General features: G+C 32.7%; 1 protein-coding gene across 2 annotated transcripts in view; it reads left to right on the forward strand.

Annotated features, from left to right (window-relative positions):
• Window positions 1–23,586, forward strand: part of COL11A1 (collagen type XI alpha 1 chain) — a 215,057-nt gene that overhangs the window by 35,337 nt on the left and 156,134 nt on the right. For both annotated transcript variants that reach the window (XM_002751147.6, XM_035252270.3), the window contains exon 4: window positions 2,176–2,338. In XM_002751147.6, the coding sequence (XP_002751193.3) occupies window positions 2,176–2,338 (163 nt within the window). The remainder of the gene's footprint in view (window positions 1–2,175; window positions 2,339–23,586) is intronic.

Genomic DNA, 23,586 nt, shown 5'->3' on the forward strand with positions numbered 1-23,586 from the left:
TACTTGAGACTGTTAAAAAGTGACATACTTGTTGAGCTCAACTGACATAATAATCAAATGCAAAAATATTGGTATTTTTTTAAAGAACACTCCGTTTTTTTTTTAAAGAACTATCATGACATTCATTATGAATGAACATTCATTCCCTAAGTATTTATCTATTAGCCACCACTTGGCTGGTAGCCTATAGGGCACAGGAGTTGTAGCAGTGAACAACCCAAGTAAAGTTTCTTCACTCCTGGAGCTTAAATATGCAAAGTGCTGATAGTTCTATGAATAAAAATAAATCAGGGTAAGAGATGTAGAGTGTACTTTTTTAGATAGGGCAGTACTTTTTGATGAGGTTACATTGAGCAAAATCAAAAGGGAGCGAGAGAATAGCCGTGTGGGGTAATGGAGAAAGCAGTGCTGCCAGAGTGAAGAACTTGTGCAAGGGGCAGTAAAGAGGCAGCGACCTTTACTGGGAGTCCAGGGAGTGTCTGCCCTCACGAGATCAGAGAAGAGTAGGGGTCCCTCATGTGAAGCAGCGAAGGTCTTCAGCTTTTACTGTGGATATTGTATTTGATAGTTTTTAAGAATGCAAACCCTTGATCTGACTTGTATTTTAAAAAGGTCGCTCTGGTTGCATAAGAGTAGAAGGGGAGGCCAGTTAGGAGTCTAGCTGTGAGAGATGGCAGCTTGGACTAAACTGAGAGACACTGAATTCTGTTTATACTTTTGAATATACGAACTGATGAAATTTTCTGATTATAGGAATATGTAGTATGAGAGAAAGAATAATTAAGAATGCCTCTAAGACTAAATGTTAATTTAGTATTTTGAATATATGATACCATGATTATGACATATCATCATCACTGCTTACATTAATTAAACAAACATATCATTTAGAGTTCTAATCAGTTTTTAATGATTGAGATTGTTTTTATTTTCTGTTAATAAAAAGCATATACCCATAATACTGGGAATGGTTTAAGTGAAGACACAGATTTTCTGGCATGAAGTATGTGTAAATTTTTCTCTCACTATATTAAGTAGCTCCTTATATAAATCTTTGCTCAGTTCAAACCCAGCAGACACCTATGCCAGTTGAATGTTCTAGTGGAAAGACCAAAGATTAAGTGTATATGGAAATACACTTGGTCACCATGCCAGGTCACATGAAACAGACATTTTAGAAAGGCTCCTGCAACTTTTTGGGTACTGTATTTTATGGATCTAGTCCTAGACACTTCTGGAATATTAATCTAGCACTTTTCATTTGGAAAAAAAATAAAATATAAACCAGACTGACTTGCAGAATCCGAGTGGGCTTCATTTAGTGGTTTCTGTTAGCACCATACATTGTTAATAAAACCCATCATTTTACAATATGGTTAGGGAATGTGCCTTTCCAAAGGGCTGGCCATGTCTCCCCAGCCAAGCCTGTCATCACTGCCCTGAATTAGCTGGAGCAGTAGCTGCAGAGTGAATTGAGACTCTCATTCCACACATGCGTTAACTATGCTTTCTTTCAGTTTTCCACTTCCTGCCAACCCTGGAAAGAAGGAAAGATATTGTGTCTCAGTCTTGGATCCTGCCTACAGTAGTGATCTATAACTGTCTTGAAATTAAAGTGGAAAAATAATGAAAGCACTTGAAATAAATGTGAATAAAGACAGAGAAGCACATTGTGTTTTACAATTAGGACGTTGACTCTCTAGATGGAGCACTCATTCAATTAGTAGACATACCCTTTTATAGTCAATCTCAGGGGATCATTACAGCAGATTTTTTTTAAGTGGAATTCCACTTTGGAAGAAAGCATTTACGTACATGGAAACTATTACTTACCCCATATCCCATCTTAATCTCTATCAAATACCTTCATCAGGACACAGTGAGATTAAGCTTTTGTTGCTACAACACAAAGTGAGGCAAAGGATGGGCACTTTCTTATCAGCACAGACAGCTAATTCTACTCTGCGTTTTATGCTGCTTGTGTCCTTTTGAGTGCTTAGTACTATTGGGTAAAGAGTAAGTAGTCATCTGTTAACCGGCTGCTTAATAAATAAACCTACATTATTATATGATTTCAGCTCACTTTTATAATTTTAAATAACAACATTTTAATGTGAATACTGCTTTGGCAAACACTGTTTTGAAGCTTACAAAAGAATTACTTGTCCTTTTTAGGTGGCATCGGGTAGCAATCAGCGTGGAGAAGAAAACTGTGACAATGATTGTTGATTGTAAGAAGAAAACCACAAAACCACTTGATAGAAGTGAGAGAGCAATTGTTGATACCAATGGAATCACGGTTTTTGGAACAAGGATTTTGGATGAAGAAGTTTTTGAGGTAAAAATAAATCAAACTCTAAGCTGAATATTGCCAAATCAGATGAACTGGGTTAATAATGTAAAAATATAAATTTATAGCAATATGTTTAAAGCAAAGTTGAAAACTCTAAAGGATGACCTACTTTCTTCCTCTGTGAGTATAGTGATGATGTTTTCTATTGTTCAGTAAGAGAATGACCAGACAATGGTGACTGTAACACCTGGGAAACATTTACAGGGATTGGTTGATTTGAACACAGACATACTATTCTCCTGGGAAGGACAAATGGCTTTCCTCTTAGTACTTTGTATTATTTTCTTTTCTGAAAAGAACATTTTCTTCATTTCATTCCATGGGAGGTAAATTTAGAGAGATGTACAAGTCATATATTTTGCCTTCCTCTGTTCTTCGTGAATGTTTTTTAAGGTAAAAAGAGATCATATTGCAAAATACATATTTTAGGTTTTTATATCACTTAAAAATAATGTAAGGACCATGGTAAGATATTTCCATCCAATTATATTCACTAATTATGATAATCACATTCTTTTAATCCCCCAATCCATGGATATGGTAATTTATGCTTTAATTTTTATTTAATCATTTTTTAAAAGAACAAATGATCTGAATTCTGACCCCCTCAAAGGATGCAGTCTCAAGACATTATTTATTATTTTGGCGATTGTTTTTAAACAATTTGAGTGATTTCTTTGTCAAGGTGTAACAAAGTAAAGCTGTATAATATATTACAAATAAACAGACAGTTGCCCCTGGAGATTTGCTATATTTTTTGATGTGTGAATATACATACACACATGTGTACACACACACAGACAGTATGTATTTTCATAAGCAGAACAATATATATGCAGAGCATCAGCTAGACTATTTCATTCCTGTGCTTATATGTATAGCCTACAGCATAATTTTATTTAAAATTTATATTATAATTAATATTTATGAAAGTTCCATATTATTTATTTGAGATTCTATTGTTTCTGACTTTTTACCACTAGTGTGTACCTAAGCCTTTAACTCTACATAAAATATTTTAAACTATCATATCATGCTGGATTATGTAAAGGATAAACTGATTTGGGTTATATATAATGATATTATGCTCTCAGATCTCCCAATATCCGACATTGATTGCATGAACATGATGATAAACAATGATTTTTTCATTAGACAAATAAATATTAATGTGACTTCTAGTCTTGAAAAGCCTTATTTTAAAATAAAACTATTCATAAACATAAGTTCTATGTGAATTATGAACAAATTATAATTTATTTTTGTAACCCACAAAACCTTATTTACCAGGAACATAAATGTGCAAGATGGAAGAACAGTATCAGTAGAATTTCTTTCCTTTTTTAAAAATTGATTCTTAAGTTTGTAAAACTATATGCCACATTCTGAATCCTGGAGTAACTCCAGCTCTTTATTTGAAGAAGCTATTAAAACATAAAGATAATGTTGAAAGGACACTTTAATGAAACCTTTAGTGAGTATGACAGTGCGTAGTGACAAATAAGTTTATTCAGCTACCTTGCATTCTAGAGTTTCATGAAACCCTATGATGTTTTAAATAGAACATTAATTTACTATTAAGTATAGGTAGTTTTTAAATGTTAATGTATACAGAACTTACTCTCTGAGGTTTATCTTTTACAATCTTTGACCAGTTAAAGAGGGAAATTATTTTTACTTAATAAAATATAGAGCATGGTTTAAAAGAAGAATCTTTGAATTGGATGAAATTTAGTATTCATCTAATTCATATATTCAGTGATCAGATATAAGATTTAGGTCTTATTTTCTAAATTATATACTGTATGTATACGCAAAATGTCAAAAACAATTTGGTCTCTTTCCACTTGAAAATAGAACACGAAGAAAATAAATAATTCAAGTATACAGATATTTAATCCGAATTTTAAAAATTCTCACTCTTTTGTGTAAGTCATTAGTCTATTCTATCTGATGTTAATATATCTTTTCCTAAAAACGTATTCAAATATGTTTTCCTTTTATTTTAGTTTATATTATGATACATACATATTTGTGAATCTGCAAGTGAACACATAGAATTGGGAGACAGAAATGGTACTGTGTATACATTGTTAGTGTTTTATAAGTGGTCGTGACGATGAAGATAGTATGATAACACTAGTGATTCCTTAGTCTGAAAACATGAAATGTCACTTTTTCAGGCATAGTATATGTCAGATTTAGTTGCAGATTTGTTCAGTGTGTTTAATTTCATGTATACACCACCTTTCATTAATGGAATGGCACTACTGTGGCAAAAAATATTAAACATGTTCGCATTTTAATTTCAATCTAATGACCTTTAAAATTCAACATTATATAAGTAAAAGCAAAACTGAAGACGATTTTAAAGTTTGAACAATTTTAGTTTACTTGTTATGCTTTGCAACATGAACATATAGAGTCATAATTCAGATTATATAACTTCAGATTATATAACTATCAGAGTGAATATATGAATTGATTTCTGGATGATAAAAATCTGATTTTGAATCCCAGTATATAGCTTAATATTCATCCTTCTCAATGTACTTTTCATCAGTTTCAAGCGAGAAATATAAAAGAATCTTCCTCATAAGTATTTATAGGAAAAAATGAGCTGACTGTACAGTTTTTAAGATAGTAGCATCAAAATATATACACATTAAGAAAGATAATACATAATATAAATGTGGTTGTACATTGTTAATTATGCATTAATATGTAGTTTTAAAAACATTATTATAACTTATTTTTCCTATGATTTTACAACTGTGACATTTCAAATACTTTTCATATAGGCAACTATCAGTGACCCATCTATCAGTCAAAAGTCCTTGTGGGTCCCTCTGTCTGTCTTCTAAAAGTCTTCATGGGTCCCTCTCTCTGTGTTCTAAACAAAATACTTCTTTTCTGGGATACTGCAATTTTACAAATACCTTGTAGAGGTTAAATACATTTGTCCCCTCTAGACAGAGATAGCACCTGAGTACAGACCTTTAAGTGGAGCATGGTCTGATTTATTGAATGTTTTTGTGCAGGCAAAAAATGTCATACCAACACTAATTGACAGCCTTGACTTTTTTTTCCTGCTCGATATTATTCAAAGATGTGAGGAAAACTAAATTAGAATAATTATATCGCTTGTATTTATTATTAATACAATTATTTTTGGAGTCTTTTAAACAGGAAAATTTCTTTACTAAATAGCAAGTTATAATCATTGCTCAAGTTTTCAAAACATTGCTATTTCTATTTTCTGTTTTTTTTTTTTTAAACAATCAAAGCAGATTATTTCAGGTCTTTTATTTTTTTTTTTAACAAATAGCCATCTTTGGGGTGATTACTTCTTTCGTTGATAGGAAAAAAATAATTAGAGTCATTTAAATGTGATAATTAACAGAGCCTGAAGCTGGTTTGTTGCACATATCAACAAAATTTCCAAGTACCTGTTCAAATTATTCATCTTGGGGGAAAATACAAGTTATTAATATCAGGAATAAAAGGTAGTTTTCAGTAGAAACTTTAAAGACATTTAAATTTGAAGTAATTAAATACTACAAACAACTTTATATGAACAAATCCAACAACTTGGTTGAACTAGAAAAGTTTCTTAAAAAATAAAACGTATGATTGACATAACAAGAAACAGAAAAACTAAATTAACCTGTATTTAGTAAAGAAATCAAATATGTTAAAAAAGATTCTAAAACAAAAACCTCAGGGCCCTAAAATTTTTACTGGTTAATTCTATCCTGTATTCAAGAAGGAAATCACCTCAGTAATATAAGAAAGTTTTCAGAAAATAGATGAGTAGAGATCACTGCACAGATGAATTTATGTAGCTAGGACAACCTTACTGTGAAAACCTGACAAAGACATTATACATATAGAGAATCATAGACTAGTATTACTCATTAACATAGACTAAACATGTTTAAATATTTTTTTAAAAAAATGCAATTGTATGTTAATAAGATAACATACTACATGACTGGTGTGGAATCTATATGCTTCTGCGGAATGAAAAGTTGTTTCTAAATATTTGGAAAAAATCAATGTAATTCAACATACTAAGAGGAAAAAAGAACCACATGATCATTTCAATAGGTGTAGAAAAAGCATTTTACATAATTTAGTACATGTTTATATTTAGGAAACTAAGACTAGACTAATAGTAAATTTCAAACTAACAAACAGCATCTATTGAAAACTGTGTTCATGTTCTTGATAAAAAATATTTAAGAAATGAAGACTAATAGTAAATTTCAAACAGATAAACAGCATCCAATGAAAACTTTCAGCCAACATCATACTGAATGCTGAAAGACTGAATTATATTCTACATGGGGTCAGAAAAAAAGTAAGAATGCCTGCTTACTCAAGTTATATGCAATATAGTAATAGAGTTCCCATTCATTGTTTTAAGACAAGAAATAAGCAAAAAACATAAAGATAGAAAATTTGTAAAATGGTCCCTACTTTCAGGTTATATAACTTTTTACATTTAAAACCCCTGAACTAATAAATGAATTTAATAAGGCTGTACAATACAATGTAAACATAAAAAAAATCTTGTTTTTATATATTAGCAAGAAAATATTTAAATATGACATTAAAAACAAATTTATTTACTGTAGCACTAAAAAAATACTTAGGAACAAATTAAATAAAAGTTGTTCAAGACATTTACCCTTCCTTTGAATTGGTGTTATGAGACGAATAACGTCTAATTTACATTAAATGTTACATTAAATGTCATTGATTTGTCATTGATATGGTTGGATTTCAGTCTACATCTTATTATTTGTATTTTCTTTTCACTCTCTATTTTCTGATTCTTTGTTTTTACTTCCAGCCTTCTTTTGGTGCTGAGGGTTTATTTTATAGTATTTCATTTTGTTTTATTGATTGGTTTTTTTTTTTTTGCTATGTTTTTATTTAAGGAAGAGTTTCTGTAAGCATTATAAAATTTGTACCAAAATATTATTATCTATTTCTTGCTAATATTATATCATGTTGTATGTGTGTAGTGTAGGAACCTTTCCATGTCTTTGTCATACTGATCTACTGATCTCTACAGTAGAGTTGTCATACATATTAGACCTGCATATACTGAACATATGACCAGATGTTATAATTTTTGCTTTAAACAATCAAATATTTAAAAGCTTTTAAGATAAAATATAATTTTATATCTAAGTAAATATTTGTTATTTCTGTTCATTTTTTATTTCTGAAGCTTTACATTTTTCTGGGATATACTTTTCCGTCAGTCTAAAAAGTTTTCTTTAGTATTTCTTGTATAGCAGATATGCTACTGATGTATCTTTTAGTTTTCCTATATGTGAGAATGTTGTTCTTTTGCCTTCATTACAGAAGGATATTTTCACTGACAATAGAATTCTGGATTGACAGTGTTATTATTTTAGCACTGTCATAATGTTGTTCCACTGTCATTGGCCCCCATATTTTCTGATACACAATTCACATTCACATTTCGTTATCATGTACTTGATGTACCACTTTCTTTAGCTGCTATTAAGATCTTTTTCTTTTTATTTGCTTTTCAGTAGTTTAATTATAAAGTATGTTGCCATAATTTTGTTTGAATGTATTCTCTTTGGGGTTTATTAAGCATCTTACATCTGTAAATGAATTTTTTAGGAAGACATCTTGGTTGCTTCCAAATTTTGTAAACTATGGATAAAGCTACTAGACAATTATGTGCAGGTTTTCATGTAGGCATAAATTTTCAAATCATTTGGGTAAATACCAGGAAGTGTGATTGATGTACGAATACGCTTTGCTTTATGAGAAATTGGCAATCTGTTTTGCTGTATCCTTTGGCATTCCCACCAGCAAGGAATGAGAGTTTCATTTCCTTCACAGCTTTTCAAGCAATTTTTGTCATAACTGTTTTGAATTTGGCTAAAAACAGCACTATTTTATTTCTGTATGTTGTGGTTTCTCATTGTTATTTTTATTTACGATTCTCTAATGATATGCGATATTGAACATATTTTTACAGACTTACTTTCCATCTGTGTATTTTCATTGTTGAGGTGTTCAACACATTTTTCATTTTTAAGTCAGATTGTTTTTTTCTTGTTGAATATTTTGTATATTTTAGATAAAAGACCTTTATCAGATATGTCTTTTGCAAGCATATTCTCCTGGTAGGTGGCTTATTTTCAAATTCTCTTGACATTGTCTTTTCAGAACAGAAGTTTTAAATTTTAATAAAGGCCAGATTATCAACAAATTATTTCATGGATTATACCTTTGGTGTTGTGTCTGAAGAGCCATCATCATATCCAAGATTATTTAGGTTTTCTCCTATATTGTCTTCTAGGAGTTCCATTGTTTTGTGTTTTACATTTAGGTCTATGAACCATTATGAGTTAATTTTTCTGAACAGTTTAAGGTTTGCATTTAGATTCTTTTTGCATGTGGATGTCCTGTTGTTCCAACACTGTTAGTTGAAAAGATTATCATTACTCCATTGTATTTTATTTGGTGTTTTGTCAAAGATCAGTTTAAGTATATTGATATAGATCTTTTTCTAGGCTCTCTATTCTATTTCATTGATCTACTTACCAATTCTTCCACCCATACTACCTGGTATTCATTATTGTAATATTATAGAAAGTCTTAAAGTCAGATAGTATCAGTCATCCGTTCTTTACCTTTAATATTGAGTTAATTGACTATTACGGATTTTTTCTTATCAACTTTGGAATAAGTTTGGAAAGATTCACAAAATAACAGGCTGGGATATTAATTGTGAGTGTATTGAATCTATAGATCAAGTCGAAGAGAACTGACATCTTGACAGTATTGAGTAATTCTATCCATAAACATGGAATATCTTTATTGTTCAATGTCCTTCATTAGTTTTGTTTTCTTCATATAAATCTTATTTTATTTTGTTAGATTTATATATAAGTATTTATTTTGAGAGTGCTCATGTAAATTGTGTTGCATGTTAAATTTCAAATTCTTCTTAAGAAAGTGATTGATGTTAGGATATACCTTGTATACACAACCTTGTAACAATCATTTATTATTTCCATATTTTTGGTCAATTATTCTGGATTTTTTACATAGACAATTATGTTATCTGTAACATAATCTGTGAAAAAGTTTAATTTTTCTCTTCCCCATCTGAATACATTTTATTTTCTTTGCTTGTCTTATTGCATCAACTAGGACTCCCAGTATGATGTAGAAATGCAATATTAAGAGAGGACATCCTTCTTTATTTCTGATCAAGCTGAGAAAATTTCCTTCCTTGTTTCTAGTTTTCAGAATGTGTTTTAAAATCATTAATGATTGTAGCATTTTGTCAAATACTTTTCTGCATCTATTGATATGATTATTATTATTTTTTCTTAGCTTTTTGGCAGTGATACTAATTTATTTTCAAATGTTGATCCAGCCTTGCATACCTGGGATAAATTCCACTTCATTATGGCATTTACTTATTTAATATATTGTGGTATTCAATTTGATAATATTTTGTTAAGGATTTTTACATTTGTTCATGAGAGATCTTGGTCTGTAGTATTATTTTCTTATATTTTCTTCATCTGGTTTTGATATTAGTGTGATGTGGCCTCATAAGATGAGTTAGTAGATACACTCTTTGCTTTTATATTCTGAAAAAGATTGCAGAGAATTGGGATATCTTTTTCCTCAAGTGTTTGATAGGCTTCACCACTGAACCCATCTTATTCTGATGCTTTCTCTTCAGAAAGTTTATTAATTTTTGACTCAATTTTCTTATTGGATATAGGCCTTTTGAGATTTTTCTAATTATTTGTTTATATGTTTTTGAGATTGACTCTTCCAAGAAATTTGTTTATTTCATCTAATTTATCAAATTTGTGAGCACATATTTTTTGTAATATTATTTTATCATCCTTTTAATGTCCATGGAATCTGTGGTGATGTCTCCTTTTTTCTGACAATAATAATTTGTAAATTCTCTCCGTTTGACTTATTTGACTCAGCAAGAGGCTTGTCAATTTTATTAATATTCTGAAAGAACCAGGTTTTGGTTCAGATGATAATTTTTTTTTGAAGAGTATTTATAATTTTAATATAATGCCAAATCTCTTTTAAAACAATACAATTAACTTTCCCATTATATCCATTTCTCCATATCCTAACCAATACAAATGTTATATTCTTGTAAAAGTTTGTTTATCTGATAGGTAAAACATGGCATTTTCTGTTGTTTTGGTTTGAATGTTTTTTATTATTCTTTAAGTTTGTAGGTACATGTGCAGGTAGTGGAGGATGGTTATATAGGTACACACATGCCATGGTGGTTTGCTGCATCCATTCTGTAGTCACCTATATTAGATATTTCTCCTAATGTTATCCCTCCCCAGTCCCTCATTCCTGCTATTGCTCCCCTGGCTCCCCCCACCCCACAACAGGTCCCAGTGTGTGTGATGTTTCCTCCCTGGGTCCATGTATTCTCATTGTTCAACAACCACTTATGAGTGAGAACATGTGGTATTTGGTTTTCTGTTCTTGTGTCAGTTTGCTAAGAATGATGGTTTCCAGCTTCATCCATGTCCCTGCAAAGGACATGATCTCATCCTTTTTTATGGCTGCATAGTATTCCATGGTATATATGTGCCACTATTTTCTTAATCCAGTCTATCATTGATGGACATTTGGGTTGTTTCCAAGTCTTTGCTTTTGTAAACAGTGCCACAATGAACATACATGTGCATATGTCTTTATAACAGAACAATTTATAATCCTTTGGATATATACCCAGTAATGGGATTGCTGGGTCAAATGATATTTCTATTTCTAGATCCTTGAAGAATCACCACACTGTCTTCCACAATGGTTGAACTAATTTACACTCCCATCAACAGTGTAAAAGCGTTCCTTTTTTTCCACATTCTCTTCAGCATCTGTTGTCTCCAGATTTTTTAGTGATCACCATTCTAACTGGCATGCGATAGTATCTCAATGTGGTTTTGATTTGCATTTCTCTAAAGACCAGTGATGGTGAGCATTTTTTTATGTTTGTTGGCTACGTACATGTCTTCTTTTGAAAAGTGCCTGTTAATATCCTTTGCCCACTTTTTGATGAGTTGTTTTTTTTTCTTGTAAATTTGTTTTAGTTATTTGTAGATTCTGGATACTAGCCCTTTGTCAGAGAGCAGCTTGCAAAAATTTTTTCCCATTCTGTTGGTTGCCAGTTCACTCTAATGATTGTTTCTTTTGCTGTGCAGAAGCTCTTATGTTTAATTAGATCCCATTTGTCTATTTTGGCTTTTGTTGCCATTGCTGTTGTTGTTTTAGTCATGAAGTCCTTGGCTATGCCTATGTCCTGTATGGTTTTGCCTAGTTTTACTTCTAGGGTTTTAATGGTGTTAGATCTTATGTTTAAATCTTTAATGCAACTGAAGTTACTTTTTGTATAAGGTGTAAGGAGGGGGCGCAGTTTCTGTTTTCTGCACATGGCTAGCCAGTTTTCCCAACACTATTTATTAAACAGGGAATTCTTTCCCCATTGCTTGTGCTTGTCAGGTTTGTCAAAGAACAGATGGTTATCGATGTGTGGTGTTACTTCTGAGGGGTCTATTCTGTTCCATTGGTCTATATCTCTGTTTTGGTACCAGTACCATGCTGTTTTGATTACTGTAGCCTTGTAGTATAGTTTGAAGTCAGATAGTATGATGCCTCCAGCTTTGTCCTTTTTGCTTAGGATTGTCTTTGCTATGCGGGCTCTTTTTGGGTTCCATATGAAGTTTAAGGTGTTTTTTTCCCAGTTTTGTGAAGAAGGTCAATGGTAGCTTGATGGGAATAGCACAAGGATAACTACAAACTACTGTTCAAGAAAATAAGAGAGGACACAATCAGATGAAAAAACATTCCATGCTCATGGTTAGGAAGGATGATAATTCCTTAGTTACTCTCTGCTATCTGTTTTATTATCTGCTGTAATTTAATTTTTTCCTTTGTTCTGTTTATTTAAAATATATTTTGCTTTTTTTGTTTAGATTCTTAGAATAGCAGCTTAGATGGTTGATTGTAGATCTTTTTTCTTTTATAATGTATGCATTCAATGCTATAGATTTACCTCTAACAAAAGTTTTATTTTGATTTTTATTTTGTTTATAATATTTTGAAATTATCCCTGAGATATTATCCTTGGCTCATGTATTATTTAGCAGTGTCTTTTTGCATTTCCAATTATTTTTGGATTTCCCAGCTATCTTTCTGTTATTATTTGAGAGCAGATATTAGATAATGTATATTCTTTCAAAATGTTTAAGAGTTTTCTTTTTGGCCATGAATGTAGTCCATCTTGGGGAATGTCCATGTAAATTTTAGAATGATGAGTAATCTGCTGTTGTTGTTTATAGTAGTCTATATGCAAATTATCTTTTTTGATTAATGGTGTTTTTTAGTTCAACTATGTCCTTACTAATTTCTGCCTGCTGTATCTGTTTATTTCTGTTAGAATGGTGTTTACCATTTAAATGTAATAGTGAATTCATCTATTTCTCCTTCTAGTTCTATTAGATTTTGCTTTCTGTATTTTGTTAGGTGCATATGCAAGAAAGTTTTTATGTCTTATTGGAGTATTGACATTTAACTCATATTACCATATAATGACTTCTTTATCTCTAATATTTTCCCTACTCTGAAGTCTACACTGTGTGAAATTAATTTAACTACTCCTGCTTTCTTTTTATTCATTTTAGAATGTTATACTTTTCTTCTTACTTTGTACGTATTTTTATATTTAATGTGTGTTTCTTGTAGACAACATGTAATTGAGTCTTGTTTTTTTGGATTCACTCTGACAATCTGTCTTTAATGAGTGTATTTATATCATTCATATTTAAGGCAATTACATATATAGTTAGAATAATTCACCATATATGTGTTGTTCTATATATTGCCCTTGTTCTTTGTTTCTATTTTTATCTTCCTCAGTTTTTCTACGTTTTGTGGTTTAAGTTGAGCATCTTATATGATTATGTTTCTTTTTTCTTTGAATATAAATTATACTTATTTTCAAATCTTGTTAGTTGCCCCAGGATTTTGGGGCGGTGGTCTTGCTCTATCACCCATGCTAGAGTGTATTTTGTGATCATAGCTCATTGTAGCCTTGATTTCCTGGGCTCAGGTTATCCTTCTACCTCAGCCTCCAGCTGGGATTACAGGTATGTGCCACCACACCTGTTTAATTATTTTCTGTTTTTGTTGAGTCGGAGTCTTACTATGATGCCCCGGCTTGTCTCAAACTCCTGGGTTCAATAAATCCACCAACCTTGGCCTCTCAAAATGCTGGGATTAAAGGCATATCTCACCTCACCTGTCTAGGTTTTTAAATGTGAACTTACACCTGTTCCAAGTAAACTTTTAAATAACACTATACTGATTCATGAGTAATGCAAGTACCTTATAAAAATATTTTCAGTTCCTCTTGCCTGTCTTTTCTGTTATTGCAGTCATTCATTTTACTTATGCATAAGCATACATAAGCATATATACAGTGAAATCCATCATTGCTATCATTATTTTGAAAAAGCTATTATAACATAGATCAATTAATAATAAGAAAAACTATTTTACCTAATTCATTCTTCAGATGTTTTCTTTATGTAGATTTAAGTTTCTCATTTATATATATTATTATTATTATTTCTGAAAAACTTCTTTTAACATTGCTTGCAAGACAGGCCTACTGGCAACCAATTTCTCAATTTTTGTTTGTCTGAGAAAGTCTATATTTCTCCTTCACCTTTGAAGAATGATTTCTCAGGGTACAGAATTCTAGGTTGGTGGTATTTTTCTCTCAGTACTATATATTTCACTTCATTTTCTCTCCCTTATGTGGTTTCTAGGAAGTCAGATGTAATTCTTACCTTTGCTTGTATAGGTAAGTCGTTGTTCCCCTGACCCTGGTTTCTTTTAAGATTTTTAATTTATCTTAGATTTTCTGATATTTAAATATGATATTCTTATATGTAGTTTTTCTGGTGTTAATTTTTGCTTGATTGTCTCTGAGACTCCTGGATTTTTTATTCAGCGTCTGACATTAATTTGGAGAAATTCTTAGTCACCATTGCTTCAAATGTTGCTTCTATTCTTTTCTCTCTTTCTTCTTGTATTTTTATTGTGTGTATATTACATCTTCCTGTTTAGTTTGTATTTTCCAGCTTTTTTTTTCTCTTTGCTTTTAGTTTCGGAAGTTTTGATTATCAGCTCCTCAAACTCAGATTCTTTCCTTAGCAGTGTCTAACTTACTAATGAGCCCATCGACAGTGTGCTTCATTTTAGTGTTTTTTTTCTAAAGCATTTATTTTTGATTCTTTGTTGCAGTTATCATCTTTCAGTTTAGATTAGCTATCTGTTCCTGCATGTTGTCTACTTTTTTATTAAAGCTCTTAGCACAAGAATTATAGTTTAAAAATTCCTAGAATAATAATTACAAAAACCTTCCTGCCATATCTGACTCTGGTTTAATGTGTATTCATGCTCTTTAAACTGTGGGAAACAAGGAAAACTTTCTTCTCCTTGCAGAATCTCTTTTAATTTTGTGTTGAAAGGTGAACATGATACACTGGGTAAAAGAAGCTATGGTAAAGAGGCCCTTAGCGATGTGGTGGTAAGGTGAGAGGGGAAGGGAATCATCCTATAATTCTATGATTAGGTCCCAGATTTTGGTGAGCCTTAACCCTTGACTGTGAACTCTATAAGTGCTTCTCAGTCCCTTACCCTATGCCTTTAGGTGGAACAGGATACCTGGAGGGGGCTGAGGTTATATATTTTTCTTATTCCACATGAAAGGCCATAGGGATCTGTGGTAGGGAATATTCTTTCTCTCACACTGAAGGATAATGCTGACTAGAGTTAGGTACAACAAGCATTGTTATATCATGCTTTGCTTCATGCTTTGCAGATATGCTCTTGTTATAAATTCAAGGTTTGTGGCAACCTTGAATCAAGCAAGTCTGTTGGCATCATTTTTTTCCAGCAGCATGTCCTCACCTCATGACTGTGTCACATTTCAGTAATTCTCACCTTTCAAACTTTTCATTAAGTATGGTTTATGGCACCCCCAAATAACTACAACTGCTACACTAAAGATCTCTCATCACAGATCACCCTATCAGTTATAATAATAATAAAAACATTTGAAATGTCATGAGAATTACCAAAATACGTTACAGAGACATTAAATGAGCATATCCCATCTTATATATAGTAATAGCATATGCATATAAGATGGCAAACTTAGCTGATAAATATTTTGTGTTCTGACTGCTCAACTGATTGTGTTCTCAAATTCTCTCCTTCTCCTTGAGCCTCCCTATTGCCTGAGACACAATAAATCTGGATATAGGTCAATTAGGGTAATTCTACAATAACCTATGTGTGTTGAAGGGAAAGGAAGAGTCGCAGGTTCAAGTGTTCAAGAGTCACTTGAGGTCAAAAGCTAGAAATGATTAAGCTTAGTGAGGAAGGCATGTTGAAAGCTGAGATAAACCGGAAGCTAGGCCTCTTGTGCCAAAAGTTTAGGCAAGTTATGAATGCAAAGGAGAAGTTTTCAAAGGAAATTAAAACTTTCGAATGGTGAGAAAGCAAAACAGCCTTTTGATGATATGGAGAAAGTTTTAGTAGTCTAGATAGAAGATAAAACTAGCCACCACATTCCCTTATGCTGAAGCTTAATCCAGAACCGGAACTCAACTCTCTTCAATTCTATGAAAGCTCAGAGAGATGAGGAAGCTTCAGAAGAAAAGATCACATCTAGCAGAAGTCTTCATGATGTTTAAGAAAATAAGCTGTTGTCATAACATGAAGTGTGATATGAAACAGCAAGTGCTAACGTAGAAACTGCAGATAATTATTCAGAGGTCTAGCAGATTGTTGAAAGCTGCTACACTAAACAACAGATTCTCAGTGTAAATAAAACAGCATTCTTTTGAAAGAAGATACCATCTAAGACTTTCCTAGAGAACAGAAGTCAATGCCTGGCTTCAACGCTTCAAAGAACTGCTTCAAACTCTCTTGTTAGGGGATGATGCAGCTGGCTGCTTTCAGTTGAAACAATGCTCACTTACTGATTCAAAAATCCTCCGACCTTTAATAATTATGCTAAATCAACCCTGCTGTACTCTATACATGAAACCACAGTCTGAATGACAGCACAGCACATCCATTTATAGCATGGTTTACTGAATATTTTAAACCTACTATTGTGACCTACTGCTGAGAAAAAATGATTCTTTTAAAATATGACTGTTCATTGACAATAAACCTGGTCTCCCAAGAACCCTGATGCAGATGTATAAGGAGATTAATGTCGTTTTCCTGCTCGCTAACACATTTATTCCGTAGCCCATGGATCAATAGTAATTTCAACTTTCAAGCCTTCTTATTTAAGAAATGCATTTCATTTCTTAATCACCGTAGCTGCCGCAGATGGTGATTCCTATGATGAATCTAGACACAGTAAATTAGAAATTTTCTAGAAGAGAGTCACCATTCCAGATGTTATTAGGGATATTTGTGATTCATGGGAGGAGAAATTTGTTTCAAAACTCATGAGTGATTTTAGGCATTCAAGATGTCAGTGGGGGAAGTCACTGTCGATGTTGCAGAAACAGCAAGAGAACTAGATTTGGAAGTGGTGCTGAGTTGCTATAACCTCATGATAAAACTTGAACAGATGAGGAGTTGCTTCTTGTGGACAAGGAAATAAAGTGTTTTTCTGAGATGGAATCTGCTTCTGGTGAAGGTGTTATGAATATTGTTAAATGACATCAAAGGATTTAGAATATTACGTAAACTTAGTTGATAAAACAGCAGCAGAGTTTGAAATATTGACTTCAATTTTGAAAGAAGTTCTACTGTGGGAAAATGGTATCAAACAGCGTCACATGCTACAGAGAAATGTTTTATGAAAGGAAGAGTCAATTGATGCGGCAAACTTCATCACTGCCTTATTTAAGAAATTGCTATAGCCACCTCAAACTTCAGCAACCACCACCCTAAGCAGCCGTCAATACAAAGGTGAGACCCTCCACTTGCAAAAAGATTACAGCTGGCTGAAGGTTCAAATAAATGTTAGTACTTTTTAGTAATAAAGTATTGTTATATTAAAGTACTTACAATTATTTTATGCTTAATGTTATTACACATTTAATAGACAATAGGATAGTGTAAATATAACTTTTATATGTACTGAGAAACCAAAAAAATTCAAAGCAATATTTTCTTTATTGTGGTAGTATGGAAACAAACCTGTGATATCTTCAAGGTATGCTTGTATTTCCCTTTCTCAAGTTGGGTTAAACTATGATGAGACTCCAGCAGCTTATGAGGGCAAGCTTTTTTTTAAGAACAGAATATTCTGGTGTTTGCAACATGGTTCCTTTTCTTTTTCCACTTCCAGAAGCATGAGAGTAAATCTTTCTGGTATTCACTTTGCAGGCCTTATAGAGCTCTTCCAAGTAAAACTCACAAAAGTATAGGGTTCCCCCATGACTGAGTCACCTTGGTGTTTTTAACTCTTGGAATTTTTAACTGTCAGAATATAGGTATTTTCTCTCTCACGTAAGATAAATTCAGAAGCTATTAGGAAACGAATGTATATAGTTTTAATCTGTTTGATTCTTTATGTTTTTCCTCAGTTGGTTTGGGTCTGTTACATATGCTTAATTCTAGAGATAGCCTGAGGTTTATATGGTTCATACAAAAATTAGGCGATTCCCCTCTTCATTTTTCTCACCTCAGATTCCGCATACACTCTTGAACCTGCATTTTTCCGCTAGTTCCTCTGTCTAGAAACACAGGGTTTCTTTCAAAGTTTTAGCCAGAACACAGTTGTTCTGCTCAGCTACTGGATTCCACCCTTGGGACAAAACCTTGATAAAGTATGAAACAAAAACAAACGAAACACAAGTACCTGTAGGTACATTTCTCCAAATTTTGACGGTCTCCTATTATCCGCTTGATTGACAGAGTTGGCAGCTAGTTGTTTATTGCATTTTGTTCAGAGTTTATAGTTTTCAACAGCAAGAGACTTGGGCTACAATTGGGCTTAAACAGTCATAGAAGCATTGGCTTTCCTACGATACGAATGCTTGAAAAGTGTTAATTTCTTATGAAAAATGTATACCAGAGGCGTCCAATCGTTTGGCTTCCCCGGGCCATATTGGAAGAAAAGGATTTTCTTGGGCCAAAACATAAAATACACTAACACTAATGAAAACTAATGTTTTAAGAAAGTTTATGAATTTGTGTTGGGCCACATTCCAAGCCTCCTTGGCCTCATGTGGCCTGCGGGCCATGGGTTGGACAAGATTAATATATATTATCAAAGAGACAAGCATGGTACTTGATCTAGCCTCATCTTCCAAATCTCTAAACTGTAAAATTCCACTATCTCACAGTTAATGTCTAAATCTTCCTGGTTCTGTCTTCTCTGTAGAACTTCTTTAATTAGGAAAGAAAAAAAAATAAGCTATCACTATTAAAAAATAACATTGTATGTTTTCTATCTGGTCTAAAATATAAAGCTGTGTTCACGAATTATTTCTTTAAATATTATCTTTGTAAATATATAGAAGGTCTTCCATAAAATACATACTTTACAAACAGAATATTGGATGTGATTAGGAACAGATGATAGCATAATTTTCTTGTTTCATTTGGGAAATGAAAGGTGGAGGTAAAGTATCATTCAGTATCTAACAAGTACAGGAATGGTTGAATGAAGAACGTTATGATAATGATGTGATTAAGCATTTGCATTTTTAAATCACACGCATGGTAGTCAACAGTGTTGACTCTGGAGTCAGACAGCCCCGGCTTGAATTTTGGATTTGGCAATTAACCAGCTCTAAGATCACAGACAAGATACCCAGTCTTCCTGTCTTCTTCCTCATCTGTAAAATGGAATAACAGTGCTACATATCTCATGGAGTCATTTGGAGATGAATGTTTATAAAATATTTTGTCTGTGTGTTGCTGTATTGAGTGAAAAAAAGTTTGCTTTTTTCCCCTGAAATATAAACCCTTTCTTTCATTTATTATTTCTGAATCTTAGTGAAAAAAGCAGATACGGTTAACATAGGAGCCACATTTGGCTTTGTAAAAGACTCAGGTTCATAATTTATTTAAAGAAGTCTTCAATACCTGAAGGCAAAACCAAAATGCCATTCTAACATGCTACTTTACTACTTATCTGTTAGAGCAGCATGGAGTCAGCAAAAGAGAAAGGCAATAAAGCTTTGAGTTTACTTATGGGTGTTAAGTTTAATTCTTGTCTGTAAATCTTTGGTTAGCATGTGCATTTCAGAGTGTAGCTGTGGCTTATTTCTTGAAAATATTGTCTGAAATCAGTTTCATGATGTATTTTTTGTATAATGTATTAAAACACAAAAATTATTTTTCTAAAATCAGGAATTAATATGCAATTTTAACAGAAATAAACTGTGGATAGCATTAGGTTAAAATGTGGTAGATTTGATGTTTAAACACAATCAAAGTCCAAATTCAGTGTGACACACAAATTCAATGCAAATCAGTGTGAAAATCCTAGGAAACACCACACACCCAGGTAATAGGGTTTAGCAACAACACTAATTTAAAGCCTCACTACATTCACACATGTTGAATTTCTTTAATGTTCTTTCTAAAAGGGGATTTTATGGTTTTCGTGAAGAAATAGTCAAATGTATTTACATGATAGTATCTTTTAACAGTAGTTTGTAAAACATAAGATTTCTTTTTAACTGCAGTAAGTTTAGCATTTGTTAGATTTTATGTTAATAATTATTTACCACATTGAGATTCCAAATGTGAATTTTTCCTTTTTGATTTTTGTTTTTAGGAGTTATTTAAATGCTAATACTGACCACTTGTATAAGAATAGACAGAGCCACAACTTTGGTGTAATTCTTTTTTGAGAGTTACCCTTAGCCAAGACTCAAAAGCATGTCTATTTTTGGCTGTTTTATGTATAATTACATTCTTGATTGCTGCACACTGAATTTGTCTGACAAGGATAGCGAAAAACAACACACAAAAATGTGCCACATTATTTATGACCAAGCTTCAGCATTATTTATGACCAAGGACCAGCCTTCAGTTCCTTAGGGCTGAATCTGAAACTGATTTCCTTAGTTCTCCTTTCTAGATGCTACTTTACTATACAGCAGCCTCAAGATATTTTCTTGCCAATCAGACCATCTGGAGTCAGATCAGCATCATTGTATTGTGACATACATATAATAGGTCATATTTTGGGACTTTGTTGACCTTTTGTTATAATTTTATATTTAGTAGGATTTGTGGCTAAAATTATTTCAAAAAACTCAGTGAAGCCTTTAAGACAAGTTTAGATTTCTGAGCTCTATAGAGGTCCAAAGTACTACTGTTTATATAGGACTCTACTTGTCCTCTAAAAGGAGCATTACCCTTTTTTATTTGGATTTCTACTTTGCTGACTAGTGTATCATTGGATTAGCTACTGCCAGCAATGCACAATAAAGTTTCACACATTTTGTTGTCTCTTTTATAAATTTTGTTTCTGTATAGATGACCTTACCTTTTCCCCCCTTTTAAATTCTATTAATAGTCAGCAGTACTTTATTGACTTTTCAAAGGAGAAACCATCTTATTTTGCATTCTTATTTGGATGTAATTACCAGGATATTTTAGAATTATCTATTAATGTGTAGCTTTCTTATTAGACCACACATTTCCTGAGTGCAGAACTTTTATATTCTATTAATTTAGGTGTTTTAGGAGCCACATCAATCACAAAGTTTGGCACAATGTTTATAATTAATAAAGATTACTAAATCCACAAATGAGTGCTTTACCAAGAAATGGTTAAGGCTTTGTTAGAAGTATCAGGGAGAACAAAGGGTTGGGAAAGCTGTAAGATAACATATGTTATTTTAGGTGTTTACTTAAGTTAATATTCTCTGTTGAAGCAGAATAAATATTATGTGTCAATTATTGTGCTTAAGTAAAGGATATAGATACATAGATAATTATAATAAAATAATTGTGTTATATAATAAAGGCATAAAAATATTCAAGAGAGAATAATAACTAGATTCAGAGTAATAAAAGTAAAAGGACATTTAAAGGTGAGAACACATATAAAAGTGAACTTTTATAATAAACCCATCAGTTCTGAGAAATGTAATTTGGTTTGGGGGCATTTGGGAGGAGACCTGGGTAAGCCTGTAAGAGCCCGTTTGTCTTTTATATTATACTAATGTTGTTGAACTTTGAACTATAAGCTATGAGAAGGTTCCTTAAGTAGAGGAATTAAACAAGATTTTTTAAAAAAAACACTTTTGGTGGCAGTGAAGGAACTAGTTTAGAATTGGAAGAACTTAATTGAAAAAAAAGGAAACATGAATGTCGAATATTGGTGCAAATAAAAAGTACTTAAAGTAGAGACAAGGCCATGGAAGAATAAATGGATAAAAGGGTCTTATTTTCAATATGGAATAGAACTGGTAGGTCTCAGAGACTGTTAGGACATGTGAGGTAATGGGAGGGAGCTACTTAATATTTCAGGCCTTTAGTACATAGGTAATAAATAGGTCATGTTTATTTTTTACAAACGCAAACTGTTTAAAATTTCACCTAAGTATAGAGGACTTTAACTCTCTTTTTTATGATTTATGAACTATGTGTTTTTAACTGTGCTTTAAATTAGCAAAATGTTGTGGGACTATCCTGAGCCAAAGAATCATTTCACCATCTTTTCTACACTTCTTGAGTTTTATGGTAAACACACATTTACTATAAAATTATTATTAGCTAAAAGACATGTAATAAGAATATTGATAGATAATTTTTTATTATACTTTAAGTTATGGGGTACCTGTGCAGGTTTGTTACACAGATATACATGTGCCATTGTGGTTTGCTGCACCCATCAACCCATCATCTGCATTAGGTATTTCTTTTAATGCTATGCCTCTCCTCATCTCCCATCCCCCAACAGCCCCCAGTATGTGATATTTCCCTTCTTCTGTCCATAAGTTCTCATTGTTAAACTCCCACCTATGAGTGAGGTAATGTGGTGTTTGGTTTTCTGTTCTTGTGTTAGTTTACTGAGAGATGGTTTCCAGCTTTATCCATGTCCCTGCAAAGGACACAAACTCATCCTTTTTCATGGCTGCATAGTATTTTATGGTGTATATGGTGCCGCATTTTCTTTATCCAGTGTATCACTGATGGTCACTTGGGTTGGTTCCAAGTCTTTGCTATTGTGAACAGTGCCACAATAAACATATGTGTTTTTATGGTAGAGTGATTTATAATCCTTTGAGTATGTATGTAGTAATGAAATTACTGGGTCCAGTGATATTTCTAGTTCTAAATTCTTGAGGAATCATCACACTGTCTTCCACAATAGTTGAAGTAATTTATACTCCCACTAATAGGAATGTTTTTTAAAGTGTAAAAGCATTCCTATTTCTCCATATCCTCTTCAGCATCTGTTGTTTCCTGTTGTTTTAGTTAACGCCATTCTAACTGGCATGAGGTGGTATTTCATTGTGGTTTTGATTTTCATTTCTCTAATGACCAGTGATGATGAGCATTTTTTCATATGTTTGTTGGCTACATAAATGTCTTATTTTGACAAGTGTCTGTTCATATGCTTCACCCAATTTTAAGTAAGTTTTTTTTTTTTTTTTTTCTTGAGACAGAGTTTTGCTCTTGTTACCCAGGCTGGAGTGCAATGGTGTGATCTTGGCTCACCACAACGTCTGCCTCCTGGGTTCAGGCAATTCTCTTGCCTCAGCCTCCTGAGTAGCTGGGATTACAGGCATGCACCACCATGCCCAGCTAATTTTTTGTATTTTTAGTAGAGGCGGGGTTTCACCATGTTGACCAGGATAGTCTCGATCTCTTGACCTTGTGATCCACCCACTTCGGCCTCCCAAAGTTTAAGTAAGTTTTTAAAAACATACTTTAAGTTCTGGGGTACATGTGCATAATGTTCAGGTGTACATGTGCCATGTGGTTTGCTGCATCCATCAACTCATCACTTACATTAGATATTTCTCCTAATGTTATCCTTATCCCCTTCCCCCTCCCCCAGACAGGCCCTGGGGTGTGATGTCCTCCTCCCAGTGTCCATGAGTTCTCATTGTTCAACTCTCACCTATGGTGAGAACATGAAGTGTTTGGTTTTCTGTTCT

This window comes from Callithrix jacchus, chromosome 7 (assembly GCF_049354715.1).
Source record: "Callithrix jacchus isolate 240 chromosome 7, calJac240_pri, whole genome shotgun sequence".
Lineage (NCBI taxonomy): Eukaryota > Metazoa > Chordata > Mammalia > Primates > Cebidae > Callithrix > Callithrix jacchus.